Raw genomic sequence first — 19,403 nt, forward strand, 5'->3', positions numbered from 1 at the left:
AATAATTAAATTCCTAGCTTGAATATTGAAACAAAGAAATTAAAATCTCAGTCTCTGCAGTAGTTAAGAAAGTAATTTATCTTAATTAAAATCACTGCGTTCACAACACTGCCATTCTAAAAATTTAAAGAGCATACAAGGTTTTGCTACCCAACTAATTTTAATTGAATAGGGAAGAGAGTTAACATGTTAATGAACCTTTATTCAGATTGCAAATTATCTAGGTTTTAAGTAATATCATTAATAATAGCATAATGAGAATAGGAAAAGAATACATTTTATTAAGCTTTACTAAACAGAAACAAAAAGGCAATCATGTAAATATAGTTTAGACTATCAGTACGTAACACAATATGGAAAAGAAAAAAAGGAGAAGGGAAACGATCAAGGGCTTTCTTACCTGTAGAGCCAATAGACCAAGTGATATTCAGGTTAAAGTTGTTTGATGCATTAATTGATATGTCCAAATTTTTGTTTGACTAAAAATTGTAAAATGAAAACATGAACATTACTTAAATATATTGCTTAAAGTAGTGGCTGTACCCTAACGATATTTATTATAACCTACACCCTGATCCTAAACACACTGGGTATGATCCAGTGAAGCAGTTCTGTACATGCTAGGAAGCCTTTCCCTTTTACAGATGAAAATAGGAAGGTTCCTTATGAACTTGTAAAACCATTGGTAGCAATAGGAACTCTTTGTGCATAACAGTTTCTGTGGTGCAGCCATTACCGAGGTCAAGTGAACTTAATTCCCACTTTTAGTCTTATTGGTTTAAGTGGGAATTGCTAATGGGCACTAGACAGCAAAACTGCCCTCAAGGGCAACTGTGGCTGCCTTATGTCAACAGGGGAAGAGAAAATGCAGCAATGGCTGACAAGAGGAACTTGTTGCGGTCCAAGACATTTTGCTGCCAGAGGCAAAGGACAACACTATTCCCCTCCCAGTATGTGAGAGGCTGCTCACCTTTCTCAGGCCAAGCTGCCAAAGCAGAGATGGCAGCACACAAGTACTATGACTGCACTCTCAGACTAGGCCTGAGTATTGAAGGCCAGCTTCCATTTTAGGCAAGCAAAATTGGGATGCAAATTCCCACCCACAAGAATTTTACTGAACTCCCCTCTGCCAAATCTAATAACCCATATCTCCCTACAAAAGCATATTTCCTCCTTCTCAAAAAATAAAAATAAAAATAAAAATTAAGTGAAGAGTTGCTCTTCAAGCTTTCCCTCTGTCTGCATCTCTTAGCGAAATGATCACATAGGCAGGGGTATTATGTTTTGAGCTTGGGAAGGAAAAGACCTCAGACAGTGCTCTTACATTTTCTATAAAACTAGAACACAGAACATAGGGACATAGAAAGCTGCTGTATACTGAGTCAGATCATTGGTCTATCTAGCTCAGTATTGTCTTCACAGACTGGCAGTGGCTTCTCTAAGGTTACAGGCAGGAATCTCTCTCAGCCCTATCTTGGAGAAGCCAGGGAGGGAAGTTGAAACACTCTGCTCTTCCCAGAGCGGCTCTTTCCCCTGAGGGGAATATCTTACAGTGCTCACACTTCTAGTCTCACATTCATATGCAACCAGGGCAGACCCCACTTAGCTAAGGGAAAAGTCATGCTTGCTACTACAAAACCAGCTCTCCTCTCCTGAATTGCCACCCCATGCAAATAAGTTTCCTGGACCAAAGGAGAGATTCCAGGAGACTGCATCTTAATGCAATCAGAGCAATTTCCAGCCACTAATTTATATGTGGCATTTTAGAATTCTGCCACCTTTTTTACTCCTTCTGAACAGCACTGATTTAACTACTAAGTTTCCAAGTCCCCCCACACCAATAAAACATCAATGTAACAAGTTTCCTGCCTTTCAGAGCCCCGAGGTTCTAGAAATCAGAAGGCTGTGCCTTGGGTCACTTTCAGACATGGGACTGGTTTGGACACCCTGCCTGGCACTACCTTAAAACTCCAATCTGAGCACCTGCCTGTGCTGAACCCCTCTTCCTGGATTCAGATTTGGCTTGTGTCACATGCTGCGCACAAAAACAGTTTAAAATCCATTGCTGGCCTAGACACTAGGGATGTACACGGAACCATTTGGAGTTCCATTCTGGGAGAGCTGAACCGGTTCAGCGGGCAGGGGTTCCTTTAAGGGGCAGGGGAGGCACTGCCTACCTGCTATCACCTGCTCAGCTGATTCTCCCCACCAGCACTCTTGTAAAAAGCAGGTGCATGGGCTTACAACATGCTCCCCTGCAGGCCAAATCAGCAGCCTCCCAGAAATGGCCAACGCGCATGCGCACAAGATATAAAATACTTGTCTTTTCTCTTCTCCTTCCTTCTCCCTACTACTTTCTCACTTTCATTTTCCCCAAATGCAGTTCAGCTATATCAGCCTCCATTTCCCCATCCTTCTCAGAATGGCCTTCCATCTTGCTACTACAACAAATACTAAATAGTCAGCCTTTGTGCTGCATACTCTTGCAATAAAATTCTTTTGAAGACTCCTTTGTCTCTTTTTTGCCCTTTCCAGGGTTTTCTAAGAAAATACTCCACTGTCTGGATCTGCTCTAAAGTTACTCACCTCTTGCCACTTTTCTGCTAGTCAATCTGGGTAAACTCTTTCAGAGAGATAGTTTTCTGCTTCCCCAGCTACTAGAGGTCTTATTCCATTAAACTCAGTAATCTTCATCATTCCAGTATACATGTCTATTAATACATACACACTTTCCTGAACACTTACAAACATCCACATCAACCACCTAGTCCAAGGGTGTCAAACTGCGGTTCTCTAGCTGCCATTGGCCTACAACTCCCGTGATCCCTGGCTACTGGCCACTGTGACTGGAGATTAAGGGAGTTCTAGGCCAATAGCAGTTGGAGGGCCACAGTTTGACTTCCCTGACCTAGTCCATAGATATCAACCATTTACTAGGTCAGATATCCAACTGGCTCATATCTTATGTCTAAGTAAGTAAAAAGCAAATACTCATCAATCAACTCCGCATCTGAGCTGCTATCGCGGTGAGACAATAATCTAGATGTGGTAAAAGGAAAACTTTGTATCCTATGACCTGCCCAGTTATGTGATAGCCATTAAATATAGTTGTTATCATCCTAATGGGTGAGGATGCACACAGCTCAATTCAATATACTGCTTCTCAGTTATTCTGCTCATCAACCTGAAGAAGTAGTTCAGAGGGAGTATACCTCTGAATGTTTTAATTGCTGGAGAGTGACAGCAAGAGGGGGCAGGGATTCCTAGGCGATTCTGGTTGGCCACAATGGGAAAGACAAGGCTGACCTGGCAGATGCTTGGTCTGATCCAGCAGAGTTCTTATATTTTCATGACTGAGAAGAATACAAGATAAGGTGATGATACCTTCCCCTGTTGTCCCTGAATCAGAATCAGAATCAGACATCTTTCCTGTTTTCCCTGAATCAGAAGCACTGGCTGATATCCAAGAGCACTTTTTGTTACATGACAAGAAAGGTATGATTTTTTGTGAACCTCCCCACCCCCTACTTCTCACCACTGCCATTTGTGCCTCCAAAAATGTGTGTCTGATGGTTCAACAGAACTCATTTTTGGGAGGCACAAGTGGATGTAGAGGGAAGGTGAGATTGCTAAACATTGTTCTTCCCTTGTGTAACAAAAATTGCTCCTCCACAAGCACAATGTTAGTTGGTCACTGCTTGTTTCTTTCTTTATCAGTAAGTCTCAGTTCCTACAAAGATATTTAAAAGATCCAATATAATATAAACATACACTACAGCCACTAAATAATCGTGTTGACCACAGTGACCTATAATGGCTCACCTGTTCGGGATTTGCAATGAAGTTTATGGCAGTGTGATGACGGTCATCTTCTTGTAACAAGCTGAAGGTAAACTGGTAGTCAATCAGTAAGCTATCTGTGGACAAAACATTTAACAATGATCAGATGCAATTATTATGCTAAACTTAGTATAGCTAAATTGTACAATGTACTTTTAGTTCAGATTCATGAAGTCACCAATATAAGATTACTAAGGGTCTAGAACAATTAATGCATTTTGATTGGGGACTGAACAAACATGACCTGTGAGTTTTCTCCCCTTTTCATGATGTATTGATCCATTCATTCTTTTTGGCTATTGTATGCTGAAGCCATAGCAGAAAACAGAAGCAGGTGGAATGCAACAGTACTGAATGAGAACAAAACATTTTCCCATTGACGGTGCTGGGAGAAGTTCTAGTAGCCATCTAGTGCAGCATAATGTGGGCAGTGCCAATCCTGCTGCAGGCTTGGAATGAGGCACTGGTAGTCCTGTACTTTTGCTCAAGGACACAAATACTTCAAGTAGCATATCTGCACTCTGGAAGCACTAGTTCAGGCCTGTTCAACTTAGGGCCCCCAGCTGTTTTTGGGACTACAGCTCCAATAGTCCCCAGTCAGTGGCCAATAGCCAGGTATTATGGGAGTTGCAGGCCAACATCTGTAGGAGTGCTAGAGTTGAGCAGCCCTGCACTAGTTAGATCAGAAACATATCTGTGACAGTCAAACAGCATGCTTCCAATCTAATGAGTGCTTCCAGAATGCAGATGCACTATTTGAAGTGTGCATGCTCTTGAGCAAAAGCACAAGATCACAGGCACTTCACTATGATCATGCAACAGCACAGATGGATTGTGCTGTTCTGAATGCATTGTGCTGTTCTGCATTGTGTTGTTCTGGATGTTATTCACTAATCTTATGTTAAGATCAAGTCACAAGCTTTTATGTATTTATTTTTTATCCGACAATAAATTAATGACGCTTATAGTCTCAAACAGAATACCAAATTATGAATTCTAAACTGAGCCAGAACCACTAATGTAATCATTTATTATTTTTCACAGAACAAATATGTATTACTTTTACCCAAATCAAAGTATCCTACTGTTCAAACTACTAAAAAAAACATGTTATTTCAGGGTATCAGAAAATGCAGTAGGAAACCTGAAAGTTTTCAGGTCATAAACTATTCCATGAGTTCTGTTAAAATGTATTTAAATATTTCATGTTCAGTGTAACACTATTGTACACTTAACTGCCCTGTACAGTTGAGCGGCACAGCAATTAGAGTGACTAAACTTCCTAACAACAAAACATCATTTTCTGATTCTGACATGACAAACTTGTTCTAAAATAGATCTTTGGCTTTCAACTATATATCATTACAGTCATCCCTCGCCAACTGTGCTTTCCCCTATCACGGTTTTGAGTATCCATGACTGGGAAATTGTGGCAGGTCTCACCAACCTGCGACTTGTGTATATGCGATTCTTGCGGGACTTCAGTGGCATGATTTTCCAAGGAGGAGTGACAGGAAAGAGTCAAGAAGTGCTGTGGAAAGTTGGAGGAGCGTTGGAGAGGTGCTAGAGAGGTGGAGTAAAGAGAGCGATTGGCAGAGGGGGAGGTGAGGTGTGGAAACTGTATAATACTGGGGGCTGTAGATGTTGGGGGCTGTACAGTACAGTACTGTAATGGCTGCTGTGCATTCACTGTTGCTGGGAGGAGCCTGCATTTTACTGTTTGCTGTTGGTGGGGAGCCTGCATGTGCTGGGGGGTTGCATGGCTGCTGTCCCTGTTCTACTGCATTTGTACTGCTTTTTAGAGGTAGAGAAGTGGAAGTAAGAGAGAGAGGAGCAGTGGTGAGAGAGAGAGCACACTAGCGCTCAGAAAATGGGCCCAAAGTGTGCAGGCAAGGGAAAGGAAGATGCTGCTGCCAAGCAGCCAAGGAATGTCATATCCCCGGAGGACAAAATCAAAGTTTTGGAGTGCCTGAAGGAGGGCCAAAGCCACAGTGCAGTTGGAAGATTGTTCAGGGTCAATGAATCGACTATCCGCAGCTTCAAGAAGAATAAGGATGTCATCAGAGCGCAGTGTTGCCAGTGGGACCAAGTCCTCTCTTTAAGGTTTCGTACATGCCACGAGACCCCAATGTTGAGAAGATGGAGAAGGCCCTGAACCTCTGGATGGAGGACCAAGCACAGAAAAAGGTCCTTCTCAGCACCTGCATGATCTGCATCAAGGCATGGGGATCTACAGCCACTTGGAGGAGAGCTCTGGAGAGGGAGACCCTGAAAAGTTTCAAGCCAGAAAGGGCTAGTTTGAGAACGTCAAGAAGCACTTCAGCCTTTGCAATGTGAAGCTTGTTGGGGAGATTGCCTCCGCAGACCAGGAGATTGCAGCTGCCTTTCCTGCTGAGCTAAAGAGGCTGATCGAGGAAAAGGGTTGTGTGCTTGACCACATCTTCAATGTGGATGAGACTGGACTCTTTCAGAAGAGGATGCCTAGCTGCACCACCAAGGAAGAGAGAAGGGCTCCAGGATTCAAGGCTGCAATGGACAGGCTGACCTTCTGTTCTGCGCCAATGCCTCAGGTGGCCTGATGGTCAAGCCAATGCTGGTCTACCAGTTCCTGAATCCATGGGCACTGAAGGGAAAAAACATAAACCACCTCCCTGTGTTCTGGAGAGCAAACTCAAAGACCTGGGTAATGCACACCATCTTCATGTCTTGGTTCAATGACTGCTTTGTGCATTAGGTGGAGCACTACCTAAGAGAAAAGAACCTAGCTTTCAAGGCGCTGCTGCTGTTGGACAATGCCCCAGGGCATCCTCTGGACCTGCTGCTTGCCCACCCCAATGTGGAAGTGATGTTTATGCCTCCAAACACCACATCGCTTATCCATCCAATGGACCAAGGCATCATCCAGGCATTCAAGAGATACTACACCAGGTGGAACTTTGAACATATTGCTGACCTGATGGATGGCAACCCTGCATGACCCAGAAGGAAGCAGGAAGGGCTACAACATTGCCCATGCCTTGACCATCATCAATGAGGTGATGGATGAGCTCAGGAACACCACCCTGAAAGCCTGTTGGAGCGAGCTGTGGAAGGAGGCTTTGAGAGGCAACACTTCTGTGCCAGCTGTGCAGGAAGAGATTGGAGGGCAGAGGCTTCTGCCAGGTGACTTGGCAGCGACGGCTTTGAGGACATCCAGCTGGATGAAGTTGCTGAGCTCCTGGAGTCACACTCTGAGAAGCTCACAGAACAAGACTTGGAGGCCCTGATCAAATCCTCCAGTGATCATGAAGAAGCTGGTGAAGAAGAGGAAGACTGCAGGGCCACAGCAAAGTTGACCCTTTAAAAGTTCAATAGGTTCTTCAAACATGCTTCAGAGCTGGCAGATGAGGCAGTGGACATGGACCCCTTTATGCAGCACAGCCTGACATTCATACAGAGACTTAATGAACTGATTTGGCCCTATGCAGAGGTCCAGAAAGACATCAGGAAGAAGATGGCACAGCCAACCCACCTGAGCTTTTTCAAGAGAGCGCAACCTGTCACTTCCAAGTGGCCTGTCACTTTGGGGAGCAGCTGTGAACTGCTTGCAACAGAGGGCGCATTGTCATCGGAGGAGGAGGGTGCTGGTACCTCCTCTTCCCCTTGAAAACTCCCTCCCCACCCCTCCCCACAGCTCCCTTCCCCCTGATTGCAATCCACCACATCCTGACCATCTGCATGGCTGTCAGGTAGGAAAAGCTTCTCATTAAGGTTTCTTGTGTTCTGCTTTTTTCTTGTGATTTTAAAGTGCATTTGAGTAGTTTGGGGTTCAGGAATTTTCAATGGGCTCAATCTGCTCATTCCTCTTGGTGACGCTTGGTAACTCTTGCTGATTCTTTTGATATTTAGGGAGTTTTGGTGATTTGGGTTTTTTTGTTTTTTGTTTAGCATTTCCCCCTTTATTTTCTAGGTGATTTCGTGGTTGCAGTTCCCCTAACCCCGTTTTCCATTGTTTTCACTGCCTCGCCGACCGCGAATTTGCAGTTGGCGAAGGACGACAGTACTGTTATACTGGTTCTGTTACAGAAAGAAAAGAAAAAGGCTGCAGTTCGCTTAAAATCATTACCAGTGGGTATATTGGACATATTGATGGCAAGGAATTGTTGATTGGGGATGTGCACTGAATTGCTTCGGTGCACATCCAAGGGCGGTGTGGGGTTCTCTTAAGAGGAAGTGGGCAGGTCCTATCTGCCTTTCCTCCAAGCCCCCGCTGGCCCGCTACAGCGCTATTGTTACAGAAAGACTTCCGTGCAAACGGCAGCTTGTGCCTCTTGCTCCTTTGAAATGCCACGCTGCTGCGATGGGATGTATCCCTGGCATCCCTCATGCAGCACTGGCACATTTACGTGCCCACCTCCTCTTAAGAGAATCCCACACCCTGCACCGAAACGTTTCAGCACCTCTCCAAAGAGGCTCCAGAACGATTTGGGCTCATCCCTATTGTTGATTACATGTTGACATTTCAATCATATAATCCAGTTTAGGATGGCCACCACTCCTCTGAGGCCTGTCAGAAAAGTATAGAGGTTTTTCTCTTGTGGTCTACAGTCAGAGGGTGCCTGACTCAGAGCATAGTATAAGTTACATACAGAGACCTCATATGTTACAACTACATTTGATCAGTTTATTCATGAGGCTCCATCACAGAGAAGACAATGTACACAACTACATGTATGCAAGTTGCATATTACACAATCAATTCAGGAAACAATCATTAGAAAACAGACTTCATTGGTCAGCACACTCTTGACCAAGATATGTAACCTCCCAAGTTGAATAAATCATCTTTAAATAAAACTACAGTTCAAAAGAAATCAAATTTATTAATAATAATAATAGTAGTAAAAGTTGAGATGCACCACCTTTCCTAATAGTTGTAATTAATATTATCAATAAGAAGCTCTAAGTTCAGTGGCTTTCCAGGAAACAGCTCAGTTTCTCTACTAGGATTTCACAACTGCTAGGATAGCAGCTTTTACAAGAACAGCTTGAATACTCTCTCTTCAGCAAATCAAATTTATTAATAATAATAATAGTAGTAAAAGTTGAGATGCACCACCTTTCCTAATAGTTGTAATTAATATTATCAATAAGAAGCTCTAAGTTCAGTGGCTTTCCAGGAAACAGCTCAGTTTCTCTACTAGGATTTCACAACTGCTAGGATAGCAGCTTTTACAAGAACAGCTTGAATACTCTCTCTTCAGCAAACAGTGAGATCTTGTCTACTTGATCAAACCTCAAACTTAAGTAAACTTATAACAGACAACAGATCTTGTGTGCATGAAAGAAACTTCCAGCAGCCTGTAAGCCTTTTAGCAATCAAGCCTAAAAATGTCTAGATTAGGTAAGATTGGAGGGCACAGACTTTTAATATCAAATATAATACATATATATATTGCAAAGGGACATAAATCCATATCATGCCTTCAAGGTTTACACTGGTTTTATTTGGGATTCTCTACTCTGCTAGCAGTGAAGTTAAAAGCACATTAATAGTAGTAGAAGCAAGCTGACATGCAATAACTACAGTCACTTCTATAGAGTTCCTAGCAACTGGGTTTCCACATCCAAATCACAATGAGACATTAGCCATATATGGAAGGCATCAGTTAACACATTATGAAGGCAAGAACATCAAGATGATGTCATAGAACAAATCTGATGCTGTTTCCCACATACACACTGCCAGGAGAAGCCAACAGTGTATCCTTCATCACAGCACTCCATAGTTTGCTCTTTGGGATGCTAACATGTAGAATCCATAGGTAACAGGTTTTCCCCCCAAAAAAGAGATTTCAGTACCACTCAGCTATGAATGTATTCATATGAACAACACTTGAGTTGAGATGGATACATCTATATGGACAAATATATGGTCTAGAGCAGGGATCCACAACATTGGGCCCCCAGATATTCTTGGACTTCAACTCCCATAATCCCCAGCCAAAGGCCACTGGGCCTGGGGATTATGGGAGTTGAAGTCCAAGAACATCTGGGGGCCCAACATTGAGGATCCCTGGTCTAGACGTCTGTTTTCCACCTCTTCCTTACCTAGATGGTACAAAACACTGACAAAAACCTTCCATGTAATTCTTGAATATTCAACTGGAGACTTTGTGGTCAAGTGGCATCATATCTTCATATATAGTGGTTTTGCCCACAACTTAAATTGTTTTGGCTTGTAATAATTCGATATGTTAAGGAAATTACATCTGTGTTATTGCCATGGAAACCTAATGCTTCATAGGACTGTAAGAGGTGGGGCTAAAAAATGGAAAGTTCTCTGGCTCTGGATCAGGGGAATGACTGGTTGTAAGTTCTTCCTCTGAGGACTCTTTGGGTGTCAGTTGAGATAATACCTGACACTTTGTTAATGTATTTCCTCTTGAGTACTCATTTCTGTTCATGTTCATCTTCATATGTAGGCACACTCACTGATCTCTCACCCCTACTGGCTAAATAATGGCCAAAGTGTTCCACCTGAGGGAAGCTACAGGCCAGGAACCTTCAACTTGGCTTGCTATTTCTGGATGAAGCTGAAGGAGGAGATTTAAGACTGGGTTTGGAGGAACTCTGGCAGCCATGATGAGGATGACAGGTCATAGTTCGTCAGCCAAGTTTTTGCCTTCTGCCTTGGCTCCAAAGCCTGGGAGAAAGCAGATGTGCAGGCCAACTTTTCTATTTCCTAACCCAATCTAAAAGAGAAATCTTGCTCACTCCTGCTCTGTCCTTGAGCCTGTTGTCCAAGCTTCCCCTTTGATACCCACTCCACTGTGGCCATAGTTCACATTTCTATCTTGACCTTGATGCTGCTGTATGCAAGTGCCAAGAAGTGATTCCTTGGAGGGGGTTGACAAATGTCTGCAAATTACAAGCAGAAAAATAGCAGTCAGAGCTGGAGAAATAGAGCTGGTACCCCCTATAAAAATTGATGGGAAAGCTACAGGATCTGCATTGTTTTAGTGCTGTCTGTCTTAAACTTAGTAGGGCAGGAGCTCTGAAAGGGTCCTCAAATGCCTGTAAACTGCATGTAGTTTGGAAAGCCACAAAGTGATAGGGAAGAGAATTGGATGTGGTTCCTCTGTTGAAATCAATGGGAACAAAAATGAACTAAGTAGCAAATGAAACAGAAAATTACATTATTTATTTATATCCCACTCTTCTTCCAGGGAGCCCAGAGCGGTGTACTAAATACTTAGGTTTCTCCTCGCAACAACCTTGTGAAGTAGGTTAGGCTGAGAGATACGTGACTGGCCCAGAGCCACCCAGCTAGTCTCATGGCTGAATGGGGATTTGAACTCGGGTCTCTCCGGTCCCAGTCCAGCACTCTAACCACTATACCACGCTGGCTCAATATGATCATATGTTACATGATCATGGTATCTCCCCTGCCTGGTAAGTATCACATATGTTACTTTTACTAATAGACACAGTCACAAACTTTATTTAGAGTTTATTAGACATTAACATTGATAGAGGCAGGAAATGGGGGGGGGAGAGATGACACCCATATAGGAGAAAACTCACTAAATTCCACACATTCCCCAAACTTCTAGAATTCTCATTTTTTCACTTGTATTTCAATATGTATTTCATTTCAACCAGGGTTTATTTCTCAGTGATCTTGCACATCTCTATAACAATAATCCAGCCAGCCACATTTCATTCACAAAAGATTTTTGACCATGTGTTAGGGGCAGTAAAACAAAAACAATATTTGCCTGCTAAAAAGCCATGTCCTGACAGTATTAGCAGACGTTCTTAAAAATAAAAATGGAGAGGGGGTGTGTGTTGACTGTGAATAAGGCAGCAGCATATATACTTTTACAAAATAAATGGCAAAAATGGCAAAATCCATGAAATAACACCCATTTACCTAGGTATACTGCCAGAAGATTCATTTTATTACCAAGACACTTCCATCAGCTAACAAATCAGTGCAAAGACTTTATTTGTATTGCAAAACATTTAATAAAAACCACTACAGCTTATATATCCATACGCTTTACACTCTAAATAAACTCGTCAAGAGGATGTTTGTGAGTTTACATAAGACAGATTTAGAAAAACAAATTACTTTGATTAAGAAAGAAACCAGTATTGATCATGATCAAATTAAAGTAAGATGCTTAGCATTAAGAAAGTGAAAAATCTGATCACTTTAAAGAAGCCAGACATTATGTTCCCATCACTTCAATGCCACCAATGTTATAAAAACAAGGAAACACCTATATCAGGCAGCAGCAATATGAGTAGTTGCTGAAAGGCATCAACTCATACTGCACGGGAGGAGGCAATGATAAACCCCTCCTGTATTCTACCAAAAGAAAACCACAGGGCTCTGTGGTCGCCAGGAGTCAACACTGACTCAGTGGCACACTTTACTATCAAGGCACTGCACTATTTTTGCTAAAAGAAGCAAATAGCCCAGGGGCACAGCAGAATTTATGGTCAGAAGCACCCAGGAATGTAGAAAGCAATGCACTCAGTCACCAGATTCAGGAAAACACCAAAGTTTCAAGGCTGTAGGAAGTGAGATCAAGATCCAAATTAACCCATACATGAGTCTACAGAATAAAATGTTGATTTAGAAAATGCTAGCTGATAACAATGTATGTTCAGTATAAAAGAGGCACTGGCCATCCACTGGATTATTCCAACACCTGATTACCAAATACCAGGACAATTACTTAGACTGAAGTGAAAATTCTTTAAGAGCCGTTAGACTATAACTGCCAAGAAACCAAGGTTAATTCTAAATTTGAGTGATAAAATTATCTCTGGGCCAGCTTGAATAATATGTCCAACCAACTCCACACACCCCATACCATTAGAGATGTGAATGAAGATGTACCACTCCTCCTCCAGGCATGCCATTCCACTTTTCATGGGATTGGTTCCAATGATGGTTAACCCAAACTGCTTCCTCACATGTGATTTAAATAACTACTTTCAAGTAGTATTTATATAATGTGTGAGATGGGGGAGTGAGTTGGACGAACTGCCCAAATTTAGAAAATTGGAATGAGCACAGAGTGTGAGTAGGAGAGATGTATGCCCACATTCCTATTCGTACGCCGAGCAGGGCCAATCAGACACTCTGTCCAAAATGGCCTTTTAGCAAATTATACAGAGATCACCTTTGAAAAAGACAAAGAGGGAAGGAAATTATTTCAACATTGACCGAGAAAGAATACGAAAAAATGCAGTGGTTTATAGCCTGACATTAAACACTGCCAACACCTAAGACACCATATAAACAAATAGTGGCACCTCTTAGGCAACTGAGTAAGACAATGAAGAATATCAAAACCATTTTTGGTCCATAGTAATATTTCCATATAAACATATGAAGGACAAAGGGTCCCTTAAGACTGTGTCCTTGAAAAATCTTTTTCTCTATAACTCTTGTGCATATTGTAAATGAACTACAAGGTTGACAACTTTTCAGAAACCTATAGATGAAAGAGAATAGGATTTCCATAGTATGTTACCCTAAAATATTTGAGGTCTTGAAAGCACTGTATAAATGCTAAGCATCATTATCACCATCAATGTAATCTGTGGTACCTGACCTAAATTTATAACTGTATAGATAAAAGAGTAAAACAAATACAAGTAAGAATAGGAGAACTACAAAAGCAATGCCACTCGCTGCTGCTGCAATTTGTGGTGGGGTGGGGTTGTATGCCCAGCCCCCATGGGCCTCCATCTTGCCTCTCCTTCCATGTGACCTGGGACAGCAAATAAAGTTATTGACTGGCCTCCCCCCACACATGGTGCGGTCCAGTCAAGCAGATGCAGGATGTGCCTGTATAAGCAGCAGGCTTCTTGAAATGCCTGCCAGTTGCTCTGTGGCAAGGTACCCACCTGCCCATACTGTACTCAGTGATGGTTATCCGGTTGTCATCCAGGGCCAAGTAGGAATTTTTTTGTTGCACAAGATTAGGTGCATTTTTTTCCTGACAACTTTTCACTGAGTTTTATGATAAGGGGGTTCCACTGGACATAGGATTAGGCTTGTGCCCAAAACGTTTCAGAGGCCATTATGAAGGCCTCTGAAACATTTCGGCACTGGGGGCAGTTTCGGCGCCGAAACGCCGAAGGAGGTAGCACTTTAAGGGCAGGGGAGGGTGTACTCATTCCTCCCGCCGCATTTCCCTTGCCGGCGCACTGTTGATTTTAAGCCCCTCGGGGCAGCAGCATTCCTCCCTGCCACCCCGTTTCCCCCATCGGCTGGAAGTGGCTGGAAGTCGCGAGCGCGCGTGCGCCCATTGTGCGTGCACACGCGCACGGCAGAAGGGCGTGTGCACACGCATGACGGGCACATGACGGGTGCATGAGCACTTGCGATTTCCAGCCACTTCCAGCCGGGGGAAACGGGGTGGCAGGGAGGAATGCTGCCACCCCGAGGGGCTTAAAATCAACAGCGTGCCGGCGGGGGAAATGCGGTGGGAGGGGTGAGTACACCCTCCTCCGCCCTTAAAGTGCTACCCCCGTAGGCGCCAAAGATTTTCATGCACATCCCTACATAGGATCTTCAGTCACTTGGCAGGAGAATACAGATTGGGGTAGGTAATAAAAAGTGTTAGGTTGGAGGACCATGTAAGGAGGGAAGGGGCCAAGGAACAGCCCCTCAGAGTTTTGAGGCCCGTTGGGCTGGGATACACCTCCACTTGGAGGGTGGCTTGGCTCATTGCCCAGATTTGTGCCTGGCTGAATCGGCACATAACACTTTGCCCTGCTGTGGAGCAGTCCCTCGTATGAGGCTAACCCACATGGGTGGAGTACCCGTACTCTGATTAGTTTATATTCTTCGTTGCAGGTTGTATGCATGAAATAACAATAAAGTGGCCCTAGTTTTGTCCAGTTAAGTGTGTCCTGTCTTTATTGGGGCCTGGAGATGCAACATTTATCACTAGAAGACAGGGTTACCATTTTCAAGGAGTATGATCACAAGTCTACAGATTTTATCTTTAGGACGGTGGCCTACATTGAGACTAATGTTGCACGATCAAAATGCTGTTGTGTTAGTACAAGGATATTGGGCTATGACTTTGTGGAAAGAAATGAAAACTTGTTTCAGACTAAGTTTTGGAGTAAGTGAAAGATATTGACACATTGCACAACATGTTGCAAAAAGCTGCAAAACACAAATGGAAGATGTTGCACAACACATTGTGTAACAAGTTGTGAAACCTTGCATGTGTTTTAGAGAAGTTCTTTCACTAATAAATGTAACATAATGGAGCAACACAACTTCAACCCAGTTCCAAAGGTGTCTTAAGTGCACACAATTTCTTTCTTTGCACTAGCACATCACAAGACAGGATGTCAGCCAGTGGATTTAGAATCTTCTAAGGATGAAAGAAATATATATTTTAAAAGGAGCAATCTGAATTTTAGAACAAAACCACCCCAGGGGATAAGTGAAGTTTTGGGCAACGTCAGTCTCTGAATGGTACTTATATGTTGTAGCAAGACATGCAAATCTTATATAAGACAAATTTTAGATATTAAAATAAGTGAAGAAACAGAACCTCCTACTTATGAATGGAGTCGGAAAATGGAAGTCATTTAGCCTTTGGGGCTAAATAGTTTTAGTATCGATTTATAATTTTGTCTGGAAAATTTTAAGTAAGAAATTCTTATTGTGCTCCTCCTATTTTTAACAACTGCAGCCTCCAGTCATTTTAGAGACCACTGGTCTTCTGGCCTCTTTGGTGCTCATAAGCTTTCTTCCTCTGGATTGAGGGCCAGCCATATCTAGGAAGAACTTGAGGGACCGGATGCGCTTTTGGTCATTACAAGGGAATTTCTGAAAAGAACATCATAAAACTAATACATTTGCTTAGTCTGCACAACAATTTAATGTAAGTTTGTCAAGTGACACGCCAGTTTCAGAAATGGAATACAAGATAAAGGTATGGCAGCAAACAAGGTCACTTGCTTGGTGGCATGACGTCCTTGTTTAAGGCAAGAAGGGATAGATCCAGTAATTTTCTTTAATGGTTGAACTTGAACAAATATCCTGTTGCCTAAAATGCAAACATCTTAGAATCTTCCTTATCCAATATGGAAAGGGAATTCAGATCCATTTTCTGGGACTGAGCAAATGTATGAAAACTTGTCAATTTACGATCATATGATTGAATTGTTACAAGTTTATGGGCAGCTGTCAGGACTGTCTGCAATTCTTCAGGAAACAACCATGTATCCTCCATGCTGTGAGATGTAGGGAGGAGACATCCAGATTTAGAACCTGACCCAAGGCCTGAGACAGAAGGCACAGGTAAGTTGGTAAATGGAAGTGAATGGCGGCTAAGCATTTGAGACTTGGGAACCATGGTCCCCTGGGCCACCATGGAGCTATCAGTATGCAGTTTGCTTGATCCGTTTGTATCTTGAGTATCCTTGGCAACAAGGGAATTGAAGAAAACAGGTAAGTGAAAGGACATGCCCATGAGATTGCAAATGGATCTCCTATAGAGTTCTTGCCTCTCCCTGACTGAAGCAGAAGCATGGGCATTGACTGTTTGTGCTGGTTGCAAAGAGGTCTATTTCTGGCATTCCCCAATGGTGAAAACTGAGGCAAATCACTGAAGGACAGAGGACCCATTCATGTGACATGGTCTGAGATCTGCTCAGAGCTTCTGCTCGGATGTTGGCCTGTCCCCTAAACATGGACTGCTTGTGGGGTGATGCCATAGTTTATGCACCAATGCCTCAGGTCTAGAGAAAGGTTTAAGAGACTCCTGGAGCTGGTACCTCCCTGTCTGTTTATGTACACTTTAGCAGTAGTGTTGTTTGTTTGTATCATGATTCATTGCTCCCAGATGAGTGGGAGAAAGGCCTTCAATGCTTTGAAAATCGCTAGAAGTTCTAGGTAGTTTATATGATTGTATTTTTCTGTACTATGCCAGTGGTTGTGCAAGCTGATATCTCCTAAATGCTCCCAGCCCTGTTCTGAGGTGTCCATGGTCAATATGAGTTCTGGGGTGGGCAAGTGAAAGGGGCTGCCAGGTGTTAAGTGATGATATTCAATCCACCAAACCACTGAGCACCTGATTGCCTCTGGAGGATGGAGGCACAAACTCTATGGGTCTGTGTGGGGACAAAACTTGTCTAGGAACCAATGCTGCAATATTTGCATCCTTAAACAAACATGCGATACCACGTAGATGGTAGCTGCATTATACCCTAGAAGGCTTTGCAGGGACTGAGCTGTTTGGGTACCTCCAGTGGCCACCTTGGAGCTAGGACAGTTAAAATGGCAATTATTTCCCTCAGCAGAAAAACCCAAGAACCCAGGTCTGCAGGGAATCAAAGATGAGGTCCAGGAATTGTATTTGCCTCTCAGGAGAAAAGAGAGATTTTTTGTAATTTACCTTTAGTTCCAAATCTTCGAGGAGCTATAGTTTTGCATACAGCTATGGATATATCTTCTAGTGAATCTGCTGCTATGAGCCAATCGTTGAGAAATGAGAACATCCGGAAGTTGCATTGTTAAAGATAAACAACCACTGGGGCCATACACTTTATGAATACCCTCAGAGTGGAGGCCAGTCCAAAGGGTTGGCAAATGAACTGATACACCAACCTTGAAGTGTAGGAACCTCCGATGCTGTGGACAGATTAAAAATGTGCTAATAAATGTCCTTTAAGTCCACAGACAGAAACAACATCCCTTTTCACAACAGAATAAAGATGGTAGCTATAGAGATTATGCAGAAATATCTGTAAGTTATGGTTGATCTCCCAGAGATCCAAAATAGGGGTGCAGTCCACAGTCGTGTTTTGGAACAGTGAAATATAGGGAGTAAAAAACAAACAAACCCTTAAGTATTGGGTGAAAATACTTAATATTTCTCTATAGGTCTTTTTTGAAGGGAAAAAAAGAGTAGATCTCCTTTAATGCTCTCATTGAGGTTGTTATCACAACCCGAGAATCTTTGCAAGAACTCTAGAGTATAGCCCATGTGAATTATGGTGAGCACGCAGTGGTTGGAGGTGACACTCTCCCAGGTTAAAAGATGCAGGGCTAGATGAGTGCCGATATGATGTGGGAGTGAGTCATTGTTCCTTGTTATACGAGGTATTCCTCTGCTTTTCAAAGGTGTTTTATGTGCAGAAAACGAGTATTGTTTGTTGAGTATTGGTTGTTGACAGAAAGAAAGTGTTATGATCAAAAGGAACAGTCTGAAGAGGACTGTTAGGATGTAGATCTCAAAGGCTGGCTACGTTGCCATCTAGTTTGCTTTTGTGCTCTTTGAGACATAGCTTGAAAGCTCATTGATCTTGCTGTGCTCTTAAGTTTTTGAACCTTCTGAAGAGTGTCATCTGTCTTATCCCCAAATAAAGTATCCCCTTCAAAAGGCAGATCGCCCACTCTAACTAGAGGTTCATTGGTGAGGCCTGAAAATTATAGCCACATATGCCTACTGATAGCAATGGAGGTGGCCATAACTTTGGCAGTGCACTTCACAGAGTGGCTTGCAGAATAAAGTTCTTGTTTAGCCAATTGTCCTGCCTCCTCTAGAAACACCTTAGGTGGGTCTCTTTTATCTTGGGGTAATAAATCTAAAAATGGAGATATCTTCTCCCAAAGAAAATGGTTCTATCTGGCATTGTAAGCCTGATAGTTCAAGATCTTCAGATGCAATGCTGCAGCTAAATATAAGCACCTGCCAAAGGCATACAATTTTCTGTCCTCTCTGTCAGCTGGTGTAGAAGCAGGTTTCAGCCTTGCCCTCGATTGCAAGGCTTCTACCACCACCAAATTTAGGTGTGGGATGTTTCTGCAAGAAAACTGCCTCTTCACCATTCAACTGAAAATGGTAGAAATTCTCTATAAATTTTTAAGGTTGTGGTAAAGATGTATCCCTTAACAGTTTCCAGGAGCACTGAGTTCAAGCGAAAAGAGGTTGGTGCATCATCTAGACCAAATAGACGGTCTAGTTCCCTTTTTGTTGCTGCTCTAGGCTTATTCCCAGAGATGATGCAATTCTGGAAACATAATCTGAATAAATTTTCAGGTCTTCAGATGGACACACTGGTTTAGAATCAATAAGCAGTTCATTGGGTGAAGAGCCAAGGGAGAACAAGTCAGAATGGAAAGAATGGGATTAATCCTCAGCGGGGAGATCTTCCTTCATCTCAGAACTGGAGGAGTCATCGTTTTGTGAGTTGAGTGGAATCAACCCCTTCAGGATCACAGGGTCAGAGAGAGTGACAGTCTGTGTCTGGATAAAAAATGTCTGAGGTTTTTTTGGCGACAAATCTGGGTCTACACGAGATGGAGTGAGAAATGTCAATGCCAAAGCAAGTGGCACCAGAACCTTCAGAGCTGTCAAAGTCAGGTCCTCTAGGGTGGCATTCCTGTATCCGTCCAGCTTAGAGCCATGGTTGTTGCTGAGCCTGGTACTTTTGTGTTTCCCATGGGTCATGAAAAAAACAGATGAACATAATCAAGATTGGGAAATGTGATGTCTATATTGGCCAGTGTAAGATCTATAGTCCCTGTC

At 42.8% G+C, this 19,403-nt stretch overlaps 1 protein-coding gene across 6 annotated transcripts in view; it reads right to left on the minus strand.

The window, feature by feature from the left end:
• The window catches only part of ATRNL1 (attractin like 1), a 1,008,890-nt gene that overhangs the window by 574,298 nt on the left and 415,189 nt on the right, over nucleotides 1-19,403 (minus strand). For all 6 annotated transcript variants that reach the window (XM_053305805.1, XM_053305806.1, XM_053305802.1 and 3 more), the window contains exons 22-23: nucleotides 3,823-3,917; nucleotides 401-479 (exon numbers count right to left, since the gene is read on the minus strand). In XM_053305805.1, coding sequence (XP_053161780.1) covers nucleotides 401-479; nucleotides 3,823-3,917 — 174 coding nt within the window. The remainder of the gene's footprint in view (nucleotides 1-400; nucleotides 480-3,822; nucleotides 3,918-19,403) is intronic.

This window comes from Hemicordylus capensis, chromosome 3 (genome assembly GCF_027244095.1).
Source record: "Hemicordylus capensis ecotype Gifberg chromosome 3, rHemCap1.1.pri, whole genome shotgun sequence".
NCBI lineage: Eukaryota > Metazoa > Chordata > Lepidosauria > Squamata > Cordylidae > Hemicordylus > Hemicordylus capensis.